This window comes from Erythrolamprus reginae, chromosome 1, assembly GCF_031021105.1.
Source record: "Erythrolamprus reginae isolate rEryReg1 chromosome 1, rEryReg1.hap1, whole genome shotgun sequence".
NCBI classification, from domain to species: Eukaryota; Metazoa; Chordata; class Lepidosauria; order Squamata; family Dipsadidae; genus Erythrolamprus; species Erythrolamprus reginae.
Window position 1 is genome coordinate 277,876,335 of NC_091950.1, and position 19,780 is coordinate 277,896,114.

The 19,780-nt window shown below is 39.4% G+C and overlaps 1 protein-coding gene across 5 annotated transcripts in view; it reads left to right on the forward strand.

Moving 5' to 3' along the window:
- The first annotated feature begins 2,938 nt into the window (after positions 1–2,938).
- Positions 2,939–19,780, forward strand: part of SMAP1 (small ArfGAP 1) — an 80,312-nt gene continuing 63,470 nt past the window's right edge. For 2 of the 5 annotated variants that reach the window (XM_070733045.1, XM_070733046.1), the window contains exon 1: positions 3,013–3,428. In XM_070733045.1, the coding sequence (XP_070589146.1) occupies positions 3,311–3,428 (118 nt within the window). In that variant the 5' untranslated portion in view covers positions 3,013–3,310. Of the gene's footprint in view, positions 3,429–19,780 lie in introns of all 5 variants that reach the window. The other 3 variants (XM_070733047.1, XM_070733048.1, XM_070733049.1) reach the window with 3 other exon arrangements.

Consider the following 19,780-nt stretch of genomic DNA (forward strand, 5'->3'; position numbering starts at 1 on the left):
TAAATTTATGCACAGTTGGCTCTAGTCTATTTTCCAACCAAATTATGATGCAACAGCATAAAAAAAGATGGTCTTATTGCTATAGATATTAGCTTTGGGCAGAGCAAAAATGTAGAGAAAAGACGCACAGAAAGAATTTGCTAGATATGGTGACTTTTAAAAATGCATCATTTATATGTGCAAATACAGGAAGATTTGTTGTGCAGTAGTGAAACATGGAGCAGGAATGGGACACAGGTCAGAGCACGGTGTGTAATAGTCATATTATTTACATGTTTCTACAACAAAAATATTTTATTCTGTGCTTGATTTCTGAAAAAGAAAAGCAGAAGGGACATCTATGGGTCCTAACTTCACTTCATTTGTTAATCATTAATTATGATTGCAAGTGCCAATGATTCCTCAATTTGGAAGAGAACTGAACCAAACTATTGCTGGGATAATTGCTGGCGAACAGGAAGTTCTCCATCAGCCCTTAGTTTTAAAATTCAGGAAACTATTATGATCATTTATTTATTTGTGAAATTTATATATTGCTCATCTGTTGCAGTGACTCCAGGTAGATGATTTTCATCACTGTGTTTACTAGTTATCTAAACAAAAAACTGCTTCCATAATTAATGAAAAGTCACGGATCATACTTTCCTGCCAATTTCCTATATGGTAACTACCGTAATAACACCATTCTATGGATATACTGTGCCAGCAGTTTCACATTTGCAAAAGAAATAAATTTAAAAAAATTATAAATACATTTCAAAATAAAGCAGCTATATTTTTGTTGATATTAAAGGATTCTAAGACTGTATTATACCTCTAGAATAAAAATGGTATGTTTCCGGCTAAAAAAGAAAATTCCTGAATTTATCTACCGTACTTAAAAAATCCTTTGAAATAAACTGATATCACAGAAATTTAAGTTCTAATCTCTATAATAGTTTCTGGAGACATCAAAATTTCACAGGTGGGCTGTCAAGGCTCTTAAATAGATACAATGTTTGTCACCTGGGTGAATTGGGCGACACAAATATTTATTTGTTGGTTTTTCTTATTTTCAGAGAATCAGCGTATAATTCATCCAAATTTATTTTGAAGTAGATATAAATAGATTTATGGAACTGTGAACTATGAATAAAGCAGCCATTTAATAATTAAAAAATTAAAAATATGAATAGGCAATTTATTAAACATTCTATGTCACTGTACTTAATTCTGGGGCTTCCTTACAACTTAGAATCTAGCTAATTTGTTAAATGTTGCAAAAAATTAAGTTCTGTTTATTCTACAAGTGTCCATAAATTGTAGCTTTAAAATGTCTACTTAGATTTAAGAAAGTACTTTGGAGGTAGTGCTTGAAAAGCCATTCATGGATCAGATTACAAAAAAATAATAATCTAGTGACGTAAATATAAAGAAATTCCAGTGATGTAACCATAAAGACTTCAACTTCTGTTTTATTGTTTGCTGAGTTTGTCTGCTGATATATCCAGTGCCCTATCAAGTAACATGCTTTTTGATCCCATGCTGATTGATGATTCAATCTTGTTTCCTAATGATTGATTGCTTGGAATGCTTCAGCCTACACAGAAGAACAAAACAAGACGGTGCCTGTGGCACCGCTGGGAGAACCAGCTCAGGTTGCTGCTGGTTCTAGTGACCCAGTCCGTCAAATTACTACCAGTTCTACAGAACCCGTCCGAACCAGGAGGAACCCACCTCTGGGTTCAGATTCTCCTGATGTTCTTTTGGGATTTATTAGTGATTAGATTTTTCACTGCTGGTAGAGCCAGTTTTGCAGGCTGGTGAGATGTTTCTCCATATGATCCCTAGAGCAGGAAATCCAAAGCAGCTTATACCCCTGGATATTGTCCCAAGTGTAGTATTATTTTAATTAACACAGAATACATAATAAACTTTTGAAATATTTACTTCATTTTTTAACGTTACATAACTCCCCTCACAGAAGCAGCAGCAAGAATACAGTATATGCAAGTTATGGACTGTGTATAATAAGATTTAAATTTATACTTTTTTGTATTCTGGGGTCCTTTCATCAATTTTATAGCAAATCTGGTCAGTAACTGCTTTACTATTCTTCAAAGTCAGGGATGAAGGGGTGGTGGTGGTTAGTTTTTAAAATAATTTCTTGTTGTAGCAGAACTGCTTTATACTGAAATATTCCCATCTCATCTCATAACCTAGTATTTTATTCTGAGGATAGTTGAAAGGATAGTGCCGACGGCTTCCATTCTTCAAATACCTTCTTTCACTTGATTATGTGGAAAAATGTATTAATCTTTGGATGTGGTTACAGCAAATTTATTTACTCCCAGAGCTTTGCTGGCTGAGGAACTCTGGGAACTGAAATCCACAAGTCTTAAAAGTTGCCAAGGTTGGAGACCCCCGCTAGAGTCCCTTGCTCCAAAGCTGAATGTTGGACCTTCAGTGGAGAAATCCCTTGGTTTCCTCAGGTCTCCGAGTGGGATGAAAGACGGAGAAATAGCTGCTCCATCTCCACTGTTCTTCCAACCTTTCATAAGCAGAGGTCTGTGGAAATTCTCAATCATCCAGGAGTCACAAAAGTGCTTTTTCAAAAGTAAACTGGACTGCCCCCCCCCCCCCACATCCCAGGCGGAGGAAGAGGAAGGTTTCTCATCCAAGAAACTTCCATCAGTTTTAAGCAGATTCATCATTCGTAAGCGGATGAATACGCGGTCTTGGAATGCTTGATACTTAATGGGGAAATTATTTTCTAGGTGGGCGGCTGCGTACTTTGCCTATTTTACTCAGAAAGCGGGAGGATGGCTTCCGTGTGCCAAGAAATGTCTTTACACCTCTCTCAAACTCCAAACCCCAGAACTATTTCGACACGGGGAGGGGCGGGGGAACGACAGAGCCGCGTCACCCCGCAGAGAAAAAGATGTCAGGAACCGCTTTTGCGCAAGCGGATACGACCGTTTGTCAGGAGTAGTTCCGGTTGAGGAACACCGACGCCGCTCCGCCTTAGCTGGCTTGACATGCCGGCGGCCGCTGATTGGCTGAGCTGGCGCGCCGTGACGGAGGAGAAGGAGGAGGGAGGAGAGCGCAAGAGCGAGCCAGCTGGGAGCGGCAGGAGGGGAAATAGGAAGCGCCGCTGACGCCGCCGCCTCTCTCGGGTTGCCGGCTCAAGTTCTTCCTCCAGGTCCTCCGAGCGCGCCGGCCGCCTAAGGCCCTGCTACCCCCCTTCTCTCACGCCGCCTCTCTAGCTTGCTCTTTCCCCCACCCCACCCGCCCCTTCCCTTCCCGTCCATTCGCCCTTCTCCCCTTCGCCATGTCCACTCGCTCCTGCCGGGAAAAGGCGCAGAAGCAGAACGAGCAGCACCAGGCCATCCTGGCCAAGCTCTTGCGAGAGGAGGACAACAAGTACTGCGCGGACTGTGAGGCCAAAGGTGAGGGGAGGAAAGGGCGGGAGGGGGGCGCTGGTTGGGGAGGGGGGAGAAGGCGTGGCTTCTGAGACTCCCGGGCGGTTGTGGGTGGGTCGTGGGGAGAGAGAGACATAGGTGAATGGAGGTGATGGATGAATAGAATAGAATTATTTTCTTGGCCAAGTGAGATTGGACCCCCAAGGAATTTGTCATTGGTACATATGCTCTCAGCGTACATAAAATAAAATATACATTTGTCAAGAATCATGAGGTACAACACCGCTGGTGAGACCACATTTGGAAGAATGTGTTCAGTTCTGGGGACCTCACCTACAAAAAGATATTGACAAAATTGAACGGATCCAAAGACGGGCTACAAAAATGATGGAAGGTCTTAAGCATCAAACTTATCAGGAAAGATTTCATAAACTCAATCTGTATAGTCTGGAGGACAGAAGGGAAAGGGGGGACATGATCGAAACATTTAAGTACGTTAAAGAGTTAAATAAGGTTCAGGAGGGAAGTGTTTTTAATAGGAAAGTGAACACAAGAACAATGGGACACAATCTGAGGTTAGTTGGGGGAAAAGGTTAGAAGTAAGGTGAGAAAATATTATTTTACTGAAAGAGTAGTAGATGCTTGGAACAAACTTCCAGCAGACGTGGTTGGTAACTGAATTTAAACATGCCTGGGATAAACATATATCCATCCTAAGATAAAATACAGGAAATAGTATAAGGGCAGACTAGATGGACCATGAGATCTTTTTCTGCTGTCAGTCTTTTATGTTTCTATGTAACACTTAATGATTGTCAAGGGTCAAATAAGCAATGAGGAAACATTAATATAAATCTTAAGGATACAACTTATAGCCATACCGTCATAAGTGGGAGTGAGCCAGGTGAATTGAGGGAGAGGGTTGGAACTCTGCTCCACACGAGGCGCCAAGGCGCAAGGTGGGTATATCTGGCTTGGGTGAAATGTGGTTGGGGTGGATTTAAGCATCAGGTGGGGTAGAAATCATGTTTCGTGGCTTCACTTATTTTGAGGACATTTCCTCCCACACACACACACCGTGATTGTGGTTGTTGAGCAAGAGCAAGGTTGTTGAGCACAATGAGCAAGAGATAAGCGTAGGCATCGTTTGGTTTTAAGGGATGCTTAGCAGCTGTTAAGGTTCTGTCTTTGTTGCAAGCATGTGGCAGCCTCAGTGTTTCTTCTTTTTTTTAGTGGTCGTTTCATTGTACTGTTGCGTGTTGCTTTCTTTCGGGTTTCTGGCGTTTCTAATTGTGAGCTGATTTTTTAAATTCCTTTTTAATGAACCCTGTGCATTTTATTGCCTTTATTAGTGTGAAGATAATAAAATCAGTAGATTAGTTATGGGGGGCGGGGTGATATATAAATTAGAAATCTGTCTAAGGTTCCATGAATGGATTAGAAATCAGTGGTTCTCAACCTTCCTAATGCCGCAATCCTTTAATACAGTTCCTTTTTTTTGCAGTAGTCTGTTTGCATGTGGGTGGACCCGCCTGGAGATGGATAGAGGACTGGAGTCCACTGGAAATATATATTTTCTGATGGCCTTAGGTGACCCCTGTGAAAGGGTCATTGACCCCCAAAGGGGTCACGACCCACAGGTTGAGAACTGGTGGAATAGATCATTCCATTATTTCAGAGTCGGACAAAGCTTTGTGGTTTATATTGTACAGTGGTGTTTGCCCTAGAGCTTTCTCAGTTTGTCTTGCTTTTTTTGCTCAACCCTCAGTCCTGGCTAAAGAAAGATATATGAGTCATATCAGAAGGCTAATATTGCTTTTCCTGAATGCACAAAAGGAAGTAGTTGCCTTTATAAATACTGAATTACTTCTGGGAAATATTGGCACACTGAGAAAAAAAAAATCCTGGTTGCAAAAGTTAGTGGAATGTATTTCTGTAGATTGCTATGATCACATTAATAAAAGGTTATTTGTATTTTTTTCCCCAAAATTCAGTCCGTTTCTCTTATGTGTAATTTTTAAATCTATGACTTTTTCAAATAGAATTTAAATTTTCTATTATTAAAAAAGCCCTTGTAGAATCAAATGTAAAGCAGTCCATTTCAAGCTCCTTTGGAATACAATATTCTTTAATATAACAATGGTAATTAAGCCATTTATATTAAACAAGTCTTAGATAGCAAATTAAGGGATAGGGAAGCATTCCAAACAATATGTCCATTTTTCCCTTTCAAATTGAGATTTAACTTTTACTTGTTTCCAAGATGAGGCCCACTTTTAAAGCTGATTTAGTTTTGATTTATTTTACCTTTCCTCCTGTTTCCATAATCTGCCTTAGAATATAACATTTTTGCAGTTTGTGAAGATGACATATTTTTCTAAATTATTTTATGAGAAAAATGTAGGGAATGTGATTTGTGAAAGAAATTGGGATATAAACAGCACACATCAAATTTAAATTTATAGTATATGTGCATGTAATTTATAGTATAATATGTGCATGTATGCAATCTGTATATAAAATATGTATTGATACTTTATGAGGTATAAAAGTTTTATTTGAATATTTGTAGGATAGGTTTTACAATAAAGATCTACCGGTATTTTATTTTTTTAGCAGAATCTTTTCTGTATAAATGGGAGTAGCTTTGTAGCATGCTAGAATATAAACAAAATCCTCAATACTAGAAAGTGTTTTTAAAATATTATAATTGCCATTTGAAAAATAGGAAAGCTTTAAAGTTAAAAAAAAATTTCTCAGTAAGAAAAATATTATTTAAATTAAGAGTCTGGTTTTAAAACAACATTAAGGGCCAACAGAGTTGCAAAACACTTGAAATATTGGATGAAATCCAATGTGTCGAGAAGAGAATTTTATTGGCCATGTGATTGGACACACAAGGAATTTATCAGTACATATGCTCTCAGTTACATAAAAGAAAAGATAAATTTGTCAAGAATGATGAGTACAACACTTAAAGATCTGGATACATATAAGCAATCAAATCATATTAGGAACCAGTCAATATAAATTGTAAGGATACAAGCAACAACGTTACAATCATACAGTCATTTATGGGAAGAGATGAGTGTTGGGAACGATGAGATTAATAGTAGTGCAGTCTTTGTAAATAGTTTGACAGTGTTGAGGAAATTATTTGTTTAGCAGAAAAAATTGTTCTTGTCTCTAGTTGTTCTGGTGTGCAGTGATCTATAGCTCTATCGTTTTGAGAGTAGGAGTTGAAGCAGTTTGTGTCCAGAATATGAGGTGTCTGTAAATATTTTCACAGCCCTCAATGGAAGGCAGGTTGGTAGCAATTGTTTTTTCTGCAGTTCTGATTATCCTCTGAAGTCTGTGTCTATCTTGTTGGGTTGCAGAACCAAACCTGACAGTTATATAGGCGCAGATGACAGACTCAATATTCCTCTGTAGCACTGTTAACAGCAACTCCTTGGGCAGTTTGAGCTTTCTAAGTTGGTGCAGAAAGAATATTCTTTGTTGGGCTTGAACTATTTCTCCCTGAAACTTTCTACGCCATTAAAAAAATTGCTCTGGTATTATGAAGCTCTCCAAGCCACATCACCCCTTTTCCACCTTCACCAATGAGAATTGTGTTTGTTGGCAAAACTAAACAATTTGGATTACGTTTTAAGGTAACGGGTACAATGGCTCATAATAGGCACAATGGATCAGTGGTTAAAGATGCTGAACTTATCAGTTGGAAAGTTAAATGCCTGGGTTCAAGAGTGCCGCACAATAGGGTGAGCTCCCATTCCTGTACCAGTGGGAAAGTAACAGCGTTCCATATGTCTTTGGCATATAGCCATACTAATCACATGACTATGGAAAATGTCTTCCTTGACCAAGACACCAAGATGAGAACCGCACCCTAGAGTCGGACACGCGTGGACAGGGAAACATTTTTACTTTTATTAAGAACATAATATATAAACATAAACAGTCCACAGCTATTTATCTGGCCTATCCTGACCTGTCTGTTTTCATAGTGTGCAACCAACCTCAAAAGGAAGCCCTCCCAGCCGATGGTCTTCAGGGAAAGACGCGCTACCAATAAGACTAATTGTCATTAATCTCCATGGCTTCCATTAACCTTTTTAGAAGCTAGCCAATCTTGTCGCCAGCATCACATGTCATGGTAGTGAATATCAACGTTAAACTATTCCTTGTTCAAAAAATCCAATCCTTTTGCATGTCCTTATTCTTCCAGGATTCAGCTGCATTAGATGAAATTGAAATCCATAAATTAGGTATATATATATTTCTATTTGGATTGAATAAAATTTGCATAAAAATCTTCCCAGTTTAAACTGAAATATTTTAGTAACCCCAATGATAAAATGTTTCATAGGAATTGTTTGTGGTATTTTCTGTGACCAGAAGACATTTTTATATGTTTACCTTTACAACACATCTAAGATTTAGATATAAAGTATTAAATCCTTTAATGAAAGGAATATGGACTATTGATATCTATCAATATACATATATTTCAATGTGATTCATTACTAACACACTTAGAGTTTTTGAAATACTGTATGTCAAAAATAGTTTTTAGAACATGTGTTTCCTGGGAGTTTGTGTACTTAATTTATCTTAGAATCTTTTTTTCTGAGAGAAAAACTCTTGTCTATTTTCATTGGTTAAAAACAAACCTGTACAGATTGAGTTTATAAATGCACAATTTATTTATAAAACACATATCTGGGGCTCTCCAACTCCAGAATAATTTAGCTGCGTTACAAAAAGAAATAAAATTATAGTATCACAAATGTTGATAGTTGCCCAAAAAGGAGCAATAAAATCCTCTTTCCAATACAATGCCCAACCTAAAAGGGTCAATCAACTATCCTATTCCAGGGCTTGGGTAACATCCAGGAGTCCAAAGCTTTTTTAAAGATTGGGAGGTTACATACAATTTAAATCTTTTAGGATATGCTGTTCCAGAGGGCAGATGTTCCATCAGAGCACTCACACTTCCTGGGTCTTGCTAGATAACTCTATTCTGTTGACGGGACCAAGAGCCAGCTCTTTCTAATTTTGTAAGGTGGATAGAAGCCAAAACAGACTGTTGGTCTCTCAGATAACTATCCACCTATGCCCATGATGGCAAACCTATGGCACATGTGCCAGACGTAGCACACAAGGCCTCTCTGTGGGCCCACATGCAGTCACCCTAGTCCAGCTCCAATAGTGTTTCTCCATCACGTTTCACTCAATTCCAATTTCTCATTAAAGAAAAAGATCTCACAAAGTTGGAATTGTTTGAACTTTTTTAGTCATGGATTTCACAATGCGGGAGACAGGATTCCCTCTTCCTTCTGAAGCCCATTATGACGTGAGCCACAATGCAAAAAAAACAACACCAGTTTCTTTTCCTGCAGAGCTGCCTGTGTTGGGATGCCCTGCCTCCTCACCAGCCAGCTGAGTGTGGTTAAACTGCTCCTGGGCTGGTCGGCCTTTATTCCCACTACTCAGCACCAGTTCAGGGGCTCCTCCCTCAACTCAAGAGAGTCTCCCAACACAAAGAACCGGAGGCAGAGAGGGGGGATGGAGAGAGGGAGGGAGGGAGGGAGGAAGGGAAAGAAAGCGAGAGAATAGAGACCTTGCGCATATCGACCTTCCATTTCAGGATGCCCCACAGAGGCTCAATAGGGTTTAGGTCTGCAGACATACTTGGCCAGTCTTCAGCCTCAGCTTCTTTAGCAAGGCAGTGGTTGTTTTGGAGGTGTGTTTGGGACTGTTATCATGTTAGAATATTGCCCTGTAGCCCAGTCTCTGAAAAGAGGGGATCATGCTTTGTTTCAGTATATCACAGTTGCAGCAGCACTCATGCAGCCCCAGAGCATGAAATTCCCACCAACATGTTGAACTTTCAGTGACCAGTGTGAGAGAACCAGAATGATAACACTACATTTAACACACCTGCTCTCCCTTCACACCTGAGACCTTGTACCACTAACGAGTCAGATGACACCAGGGAGATAAAACAGCTCCTTATAATATAGATATATTTATATTATATTTATATGGCATATAAATCCAATAAATAAATACTTGGGCCCATTTGGACGTTATCCCTTAGGGTGTACTCACTTTTGTTGTCAGCAATGTAGACATTAATGGCTGTGTGTTGCGCTGTTTTGAGGGGACAGCACATTTACACTGTTACACAAGCTGTATATTCACTACTTTACATTATAGTCAAGTTTCATTCCTTCAGTGTTGTCACATGAAAAGATCAGGAGTGAAATTCACTTACCTTCCCTATCAGCTCGCAAATGTGTGCATGCCCACACACGCTTTGCTTGCACGTGCCGTCATCTATGCATGCGCAGAGGCTGAAAATAGTAGCAAAAAAGGAACACGACGTCCATGCAGTCGGCCTGACCATATCACACGAGCCAGATAGAGCCGGCTGAATTTTACCCCTGGAAATATATACTTAAATATACTGCTCAAAAAAATAAAGGGAACACTCAAATGACACCTCCTAGATCTGAATGAATGAAATATTCTCATTGACTACTTTGTTCTGTACAAAGTTGAATGTGCACAACAGCATGTGAAATTGATTGTCAATTAGTGTTGCTTCCTAAGTGGACAGTTTGTTTGTTTGTTCGTTTGTTTATTTATTTATTAGATTTGTATGCCGCCCCTCTCCGTAGACTCGGGGCGGCTAACAACAATAATAAAACAACGTATAACAAATCTAATATTTAAAATAACTAAAAACCCTTATTAAAACCAAGCATACACACAAACATACCATGTATAAATTGTATAGGCCTGGGGGAAAAGGAGTATCTCAATTCCCCCATGCCTGACAACAGAGATGGGTTTTAAGGAGCTTACGAAAGGCGAGGAGGGTGGGGGCAATTCTGATCTCTGGGGGGAGCTGGTTCCATAGGGTCGGGGCCACCACAGAGAAGGCTCTTCCCCTGGGTCCCGCCAAACGACATTGTTTAGTGGACGGGACCCTGAGAAGACCAACTCTGTGAGACCTAAGTGGTTGCTGGGATTCGTGCGGCAGAAGGCGGTCCCGGAGATATTCTGGTCCGATGCCATGAAGGACTTTATAGGTCATAACCAATACTTTGAATTGTGATTTGATTTCACAGAAGTTTGATTTACTTGGAGTTATATTGCGTTGTTTAAGTGTTCCCTTTATTTTTTTGAGCAATGTATTTACAAAAAGTGAGGGGGTGTACTCACTTCTGTGGCATACTTTATTTACAGGGACATTGTGAGACCTGCCTGTAATTGTTCCCTGTGTTGCATTTTGAACCAATTAGCCCACAAGCAAAATGACTAAGGTATGAGTAGATATAAACAAGGTCTCTTGATCCAAGACCTAATGCAGATGGTACACAAGATGGATCTCTATAAAGTTTTCCTGGCCACAGCTGCTGTCTGTTCCTTGAAAGTCCAGGAAGATTCTCAAATTGCACACCAGCCTTAAGTGGATAAGTACAGGCCCATTCAGAAAGCCCCCTCAGCTAGATAGCGCAGATGTTTAATTTTTGCTTGAGCCTGTTCCTCCCCAAGCAGGCTCCAGCAGCTTCCAGGCATTGAACAAGAGAGTGATGACATCACTTGGCTGGTCCAAGGTCAAGATGACACAGCTGAGTATCATCAACATACTGATGATGTCAATCTGATGTTATCTTAAGTATGGGCTGATTGAGGTTTCCTCTTCAGCTTCCTGCAATGTGTCTGTTCTAACATTTCATTTCTTAGAGAAAATGAAAACCAGGAAATTCTCTGAAATCAATGAACAACAAGAGGCCACTTAAGAGTGATCAGATCTGAGATCTTCATCTTCTTTCATTAGACATCTTTGTTAATTTTAATGTTTATCCTTTCAATATTATGTTTTATATTGTTTTATTTTGTTTGCCTAGTGTTGCTTCATGGTGAGATTGGCAGCATATAAATTTAATAAATAACTAAAAAAATTACTTGTCCAGATAGTTTGGTTCTGGATTAAGTTCTGGATTTAAGCAAATAAAATGTTTACCAAGAGAGAAATGAAGTGGCTTTGGTTAAGGATTATGTACTTATGGGTACAATTACACAGTTTACTCTAAATCAGAGGTCTTCAAACGTGGCAACTTTAAGACTGGCTGGAAAATTCTGGGAGTTAAAGTCTACAAATCTTAAAGTTGCCAAGTTTGGGGATCTCTGTTCTACATTTTTCCCATAGGAATCAATGTAAAAGCAAATAATGCATGCGATGGGGGAAGCCACAGAGAGGGTGGTGGTCCTGTTTCCTCCCAGGAGATTCTTAGAGAGGACCCACGGAGGCTTCTCCCTGCCTTTTCTGGTTACAGTTTCGGAGGCTCGGGTTTGTGAGTGGAAAATGGTTCTTGAGAAGAGGCAAAAAAATATTGAACACCCGGTTCTTATCTAGAAATGTTCGCAAATAGAGACATTCTTAGGTAGAGGAACCACTGTAGTTGAGTGGTCTTTTGGGCCTTGTTTTGGTCTTCGGCTTACTTGTTACTACAGGGTCTGACTTTCCTAAATGTTACTTCAATTCTAGAATGGTTTGATATCTTTTATTGGATTGCCTTTAAAACTAGCCCTTGCAAAATATGGCCATTGGAAGAATAGTAAAAACAGACTACATTATATGGGCGATGTGTGCAAAATTGGAAGTGTGTTTCATTGTATATATGAAAGAAAAATATTGTGGCTTAGAAATTCAGCTGAACTATTCTGGGCAGGTAAGTTATTCCTGAAACAAATTTGGAGAAGTCTTACCTGGCAAGTAAGGAAGGTTGGCGTGCTTCATTCACCCTTCTCTTTTTCTTCATGGCCTATGCACCTGCTGTTTATGGTCTTCAAAGTGACTTTCTTTCTATTAATTATAGCATGCTTGGCATCTCCTAGAAGCTTCCTTTTTCTTACCTTCTCTTTTTTCTGTAACAGGTGGTTTTCATTTAGCTATCACTATTGGGACTAGCAACTTGGTTGTTAATCAAACTGGTTATCACAATTTGGAGCAATGACTAAAAGGCTACCTGTAGTGAAGTAATGGAAAGGCCATTGATAGCGTACTCTCATCCTGGAGTACTTTACCCCCATTTTTTTCTTTGATTCAGCTTAAAATAACGATGGTAGCCTAATTCTGCGTGGTTTAGATGTCTTAATATGTTCCATAAATTGGAGGATATTTCCTTTAATCTGTATTTATTACACATTTCACTGGCAGTCATCAAAATTGAGCCGTCTTAACATGTAACTACAGTTTTGTATTACTGTTGCTAGGGATGTCTTTTCCATTTTTAGACAAATGCTAAAATCTTTAGAACATTCTGGTCGGTATTTTTAATTGAGTTTAGCACTCTCCTCTTTCACCCACATCAAGAGGCTATTTAGTTCCTTTGCCATTAGAGTGGTACATCTGAGGTTGTTGATATTTCTTCTGGCATCTACACTTTTTACAAAATTGATATTCCTCCTTGCATTAATTCCAACTTGTGATTCATCTAGCCCTGCCTTTCTCATGATGTGCTGTGCACATACTGTATTTTTCAGAGTATAAAATGCACCTTTTTACCTCCAAAAAGAGGGTCAAAAACTGGTTGCGGCATACAAATCTAATAAAAAATTATTATTATTATTATTATTATTATTATTATTATTATTATTATTATTATTACTCTGAATGTGGCATGGTGTGTGTGTGCAATGGCGGCAACGGTGACGGTGGCAACAGACAGCTGATTGGTGGTATTCCATGAGACTGTTCCAACTGCCAATTAGAAAGGTGAAAAAATGTTAGCTGAGGACCTCTGCTACACCTTGCCGCCTTAACACTGCACCTGCTCCTGACCTTTTCCAATCCTGTGACCACTATTGAGTTTTCCTTATCCTTAATAGTAATTCCATATATAAAAATATGTTAAGAGAAATAGTGCTGTTTTGTTATCCTTTTGTCTGCCTCTGATAAAATTATCTAAAAAAGAAACACATTAAATACTATTTGGATATTCATTATGGTACAGAATTTGCTGAAACTTTAAAATGTAAAAGAAATCTACCATTTCTATTTGATAATATACCAGATTTATTTTACAAGTGCTAATACTGTTCAACCTGCATCATTACTTATGTCTTATGGTTCAGACGATAATGATTTTTTAAAATAAGATCTGTCATTGTCCTCATCCTTGTACTTCATTTTCACATTGAGCATTTGTTTCATTCTGTATAATGTTAAATTTAGAAACCTTAATAAACCATTTTTAATAAGACCATTATTATTTATTTTAAATGATCTGAAGCTTGCAGCTTCCTTCTGGATATAGTTTTTCCAGGATAACAAGAAAACCTCATCTCTAAATGTTAGATCGAGGTTGATAATTACTATATTTAAAATAATCTAGGGTTTGAGAATAGTAGCCTCTAGAGATTATGCTATAAAAATAGAAACATAGAAACATAAAAGATTGACGGCAGAAAAAGACCTCATAGTCCATCTAGTCTGCCCTTATACTATTTCCTGTATTTTATCTTAGGATGGATATATGTTTATCCCAGGCATGTTTAAATTCAGTTACTGTGGATTTACCAACCACGTCTGCTGGAAGTTTGTTCCAAGGATCTACTACTCTTTCAGTAAAATAATATTTTCTCATGTTGCTTTTGATCTTTCCCCCAACTAACCTCAGATTGTGTCCCCTTGTTATTGTGTTCATTTTCCTATTAAAAATAGTTCCCTCCAAATGAAAATTTAATAATATTTTATTTAAAATATAAATATTCTTACAGTTTAATTAAGATTCACATATGTTTACATTATCATTTATATCTTTTCACACAAATGTTCTTAGAATTCATGTTCTGATAAATTATATTCAAATTCTTGGTCATGGTAATTCTGGAAGATCTGAAAGTTCCTTTTTTAGTGTGAAATACTGAAGTTTCATTTAGATGTGCTATGTAGAATTGGAATCATGATATTATTTAAGAAAAAAGAGGAAAAGGATTATTAACATTTAAAAATCACATTTGGAATACTGTGTCCAGATTTGGTCACCAAGATACAGAAAAGATGTTGAGACTCTGAAAAGATAGCAGAGAAGAACAACAAAGATGATTACGGTACCGGAGGGTAAAACGTAACAAGGAACAGTCGCAGGAACTGGGTGTGCTTAGTCTTAACAAAGAGGACTAGGGGTGACTTGATAGCAGTCTCCCAATATTTGGATATTTGCTGTCACAGAGAAGAAGGGATCAACCTTGAAACTCTGGAGAAGGTGCAGAAAAGAGCAACCAAAATGATCTTACGAAGAGAGACTGCGGGAACTGGGCATGGATAGCCTAGAGAAAAGGAGGGCCAGAGCGGACATGATAGCAGTCTACAGGTATACGAGGGGTTGCCACAGAGAGGAGGGGATCACTTTATTCTCCAGGGCACCGGAGGGCCGGACGAGGAACAACGGCTGGAAGCTGACCAAGGAGAGATTCAACCTGGAAATAAGGAAAAACTTCCTGACGTCAGAACAATCAACCAGTGGAACAACCTACCAGTGGACGTTGTGAACTCCAACACTCTGGACATTTTTAAGAGGAAATTGGACTGCCATTTGGCTGGGATGCTATAGGGTTCTTGCTTAGGCAGGGGGTTGGACTTGACCCGCATGGTCCCTTCCAACTCTAACAATAAATAAATAAACCTATTCTCCAAAGCAGCTGAGGGTAGGACAGGAAGTAATGAGATCCAACTTAAGAACTAAGGAGAAATTTTAAGACAATGAGAACAATTAATAGAATAGCTTCCCTCCAGAACTTGTGGGTGTTCTGCCACTGGAGGTTTTTAAGAAGAGATTGGACAGCGATTTATCAGAATGGAATACAGTGATCCCTCGATTATCGCGAGGGTTCCGTTCCAAGACCCCTCACGATAATCGATTTTTCGCGATGTAGGGTTGCGGAAGTAAAAACACCATCTGCGCATGCGTGCCCTTTTTCCATGTCCGCGCATGCGCAGATGGTGGAGTTTGCGTGGGCGGCGGGGAAACCCGGATCTTTGTCTGCTCACTGCTGCTGCGGCCGCCCAGCAGCTGATCTGCTCGGCGGCAGCAGCGAGGAGCCGAATCGGGCTTTCCCCTTTGCGTGGGCAGCGGGGAAACCCGGATCTTCGTCTGTTCGCTGCTGCTGATTTGCTTGCGTGGAAAGAAACTCTCAGCAAATCCTAGTAAGGTCTGAAGCGGGGGGAGGGGAATGGGCGGGCACAGGATTTGGGGGAAAAGCTGATCCAGGCGGGGCGCGGAGGAAAAAGTGAGGCCCCCCTCTTCCTCCCGCCTCGGATTTGCCCGGGGGCTCCTTTCCCAAACCCGCCCTCACCGGCTCCTCTTCCTCCAGCTGCCCCTGTAGTGATAGCCGGGAAGAGGAGCGCGGCGTGCCCTTTCCTCCCTGGTCCAGGCCGCCGCCGCCGCTGCTCACCACGGGGCGAAGAACATGACGAAGTGCGGTGCGCTCTCGACGCCATGGCGCAGCATCTGGGCGTTGTAGAGGTGCTGGCTGATGGGGTCTTCTTCGTCCTCCTCCTCCTCCATCTGCCCCGACCACGCGGAAGCCCCGCGCAACGCGAGGCAGATGAGCAGCAGCAGGAGGCAGGCGGTGGGGGAAGAGGAGGCGCTGGGGCAGAGAGCCAACACCATGACGGCGCACTAGCTTTTACAAAAGGGCTCAGTCAGGAGTAAGAAAGAAAGAAAGAAAAAGACACCGGCCCGGGCAACGTCGCCCCGTCTTCCGCCCACCCCGTCCTCCCCTCCAGCGCCAGCTCCCGCCTTTAGCCCGCCTCGACGGAGAGTCAAAGGGCGAGCAGGGGTGGGGCTGGAAAGAAAGGGCCGGCCAAGACGAGGAGGCGCGTCTCAGCTTGCTCTTTCCCCCCGCCGTGGCCGAAGGGGGCTCAGAAGACGAAGCGCGCCTCGTCATTATGTTTTTCAAGAACCGGGGAGGGGGCTCCGGAGTTTCAGGTCGGATAGGAAGTTACCACACAAAGTGGTCACAATGGGCACAAGCCTCCCCAAATACGTGGGGGCGGGTCGCAGTCCCCACCTGGGATCCACACGCACAAACCCGGTTTCTTTCTTACCAGAGCCAAGATTTTCAAGTGCTTTAATTCATTGCCGAGAAGTCAGTGGGCGAGGGTGCCTGTCTAATTCCATTACTTGTAGCTTTGTAATAAAGGAGTTGGGTTATGTGCCATGTGAAAGAGAACATAGTATTTATTTGCGTGGCGTTGTCTCAGAAGGAAAGAGAACAAATCCACAAGGATGATGGATGAAGATGAGAAAGGAAGGAAGAGAGTGATGTCATCGGGTGGAAAAATCGCGATATAGCGTTTCGCGAAGAACGAGATCGCGAAAATCGAGGGATCACTGTAGGCTTTTCTGCTTGTGCTAGGGGTTGAGCTAGAAAACCTCTGAAGTCCCTTCCAACTCTGTTATTGTTACCTTTTCCTTCATTGCATTTTTCTGCAATAAAAGTTTTTTACCATTTCCCAGATATGTGTTATCTGAAGAAATGCCAGTGAATTACTTTTCTTCAGTGTGCTGTTGCTAATTACTATATTGATAATTAACCTCTGCACATGGTTTTGCTCTTCATTTTCAGCACCATTTATTACTTTTAAAGGGATATTTCTTTGATCAGTATGTGCACTGCAGTTGCAAATTTATGCCTGCAGCTGTATTAGGTTAGCAACAGCATGTACTGTAAATCTTGATGAGTTTGTATCTCATTTATTTAGGCAAATAATTCTTCTTTGAAGGGGAATTTCAGATTTTTGTCATAAATGCTTCCTTGAATGCTTTCTCACTGTATGTTCAAGGTGATTCAGTATTAATTTATACCGTGTTTTGTGTTTTCATTTCTAGCTTGATAATATATGTATAAATTATTAAGGAAGATTTAAGTCATGTTTGCCTTATATTCAAATGCATTCAGTAGAATTAGACAAATTACTAAGGGCACATTGTTGCTCAGTGTTGTTTGTGTGTGTGTGTGTGTATATATATGTGCATATATAAAACTGCATGGTTAAACAGTACAATAGAACTGCAAAATATTTGAATATTTTTTCAGTTATAATATATTAGGTAAATTAAGGCATACAGTAGACTAAACAAGAGAAAGATGTTTCTAATATAAATGTTTCAAGGTTGTTTTTACGCCTCGGTTTTCTACAAAAAATTAATAGTAATATGTCATTCTCTAACACTGCACCTTAATGTACTCAAGATAACCATGAATAAAATGAGAAAAAATGAGTGATTGGAATTGTGAAATGGGGAGTGAGAAGGGGCTCTGAAAATATTTGGACATCCTTTGAGGGATCAGAAGTGCAACATGAGCAATTTACCAAAGTTGATAATAAGTCACCTATACTTAAGGAATTCATATCCACATATAGTATATATACCAGTACTGTAGTTCAGAAATAACATCTAGAATGACAGGTCCCACATTATCCCTAACCACTGAAATAAAATGGCTAATTATGGAAAGGGACACTATTAAGAAAGAAAGAAAAAAAACATATTAAATTATAGAGGTATATATATTAAAGTTTGTAAAGCTTCGGTGAAATTCCTTTTTTAAAAACCGTAAAAGGCAGGCGGGGGGAAACCCACACTAGAGGTTTAGAGCCTGAAGCTTCAACAGACTTATTACAGCACAGCAAGACATTTGTCCAAAGAGTTTGACAAGAATGTGTCTGACAATCAAGAATGACAATTTGTTCAGTCATCCTATTTGATTTTAATTAGACTCAGCCCTAGAGAAATTGAAACAGTCAAAATATAGCAGTTGACATTTCAAAGTTTTACTTTGGCATGAAAAATAATGCAAAGTAACAAAGCATAGGGCTAGAAAAGAGATAGTAGAAAGTACAGTGGAGTCACCTCTGTGGTTAAAGAAAACTATCAACAGTTGGGCTTTTCAGAATTTCCTGTTAGCTGAATTTTAGGTAGCTTTCCAATGATGATTGACTCCAAGAAGCAATAAAGCAATGATGCCTAGAATAAAAGGACCAGAAGGGATATCCAGGTCCACCATTATCTACTGATAAACTTTCTGGTTGGAATACTTAAAGATCGGATTGCTTTTTCACCAATGGGTTAGATAGCCAAAATTATTTTAAGATTGTGACTTAAAAGTTGTCATTTACAGCTCTCCAAAGTTACCTTGCTTTGTGTACTAGAAAAATACACAGAATAAAATATGCTGAGTCATTAATTTTCATTTTGATAAATTCAGGTAGCATAGCATGCTGCCATGGACCTATTTCTAATGGAGCCTTTCCCCTAAAAAAACCCTCAAACCTCATAAAATAAGAGAGTGTTAAGTAATGTCAGGAGAAGTGGAATGAACGTACTGTTTGCATGCTTTTTATCACCAATAAAAATCTCCTAAAATTGATCTTTCTTGTTATCTGCTGACCTAATCATCTGCTTGTGTTCTAAAGAGTGATGGAAGTATTTTACTATTTTTATTATGCATTTCATTAGAAATGCATAATAAATACATGCATTATTAGAATAGAATTAATTTTTAACAAAAATACTGCATATAAATCAATAAAATATCTTTAACTTCCTATTACTTCAGAATGTCAAGCCATGACCATTTTTTTTAAATGACAGTGTGCCTCTCAGCTCCTTGAGGTAGACCAGATCAGGAAAAATAAAAACTAGAACTTAGTTTGATTGATATTATGGGCGATAACAGAATCTTGAAAACCTGACGTCTATTCTTCTCTCCTATTAATAACTAAAAGAGAACCAATCTTGAGTTGATTTTCCACATTTTCTGATTTTCTGGATTAAACTAACTACTAATAATTACCACATATTTTTTAACACTGTATCTATATAGACTTCTACAGCCTTCAACCAGAAATATACCACTCATATAAATGTGGAACATACTTGAAACCTGATGCTTTCATTTGTAATTGCCAGCTTCCTGTTTTATGTGTTTGTGTGTATGGATAAGTGCATTCATGCATTCATAAATTTGACTGAGTCAGAAGATCTTGTGGATACCAAAATATTTGTGGTGCCCATAAGCATCACATTATTTTTCCATACTTGAAATAAGTGCAACAATAATAATGTTACTTTTTCTATACAAACTTGATAGCGTTTTGTATTTAAGATAGGGGTCTTCAAACTTGACAACTTTTAAGACTTGTGGATTTCAACTCCCAGAATTCTGCAGCCAGCAATTCTGGGAGTTGAAATCCGTAAGTCTTAAAGCTGCCAAGTTTGGGGACTCCTGATTTAAGAGATAAATCATATTTCTTTTATCTTTGGTTTCAAATAGGTAATGATAAGAACAGA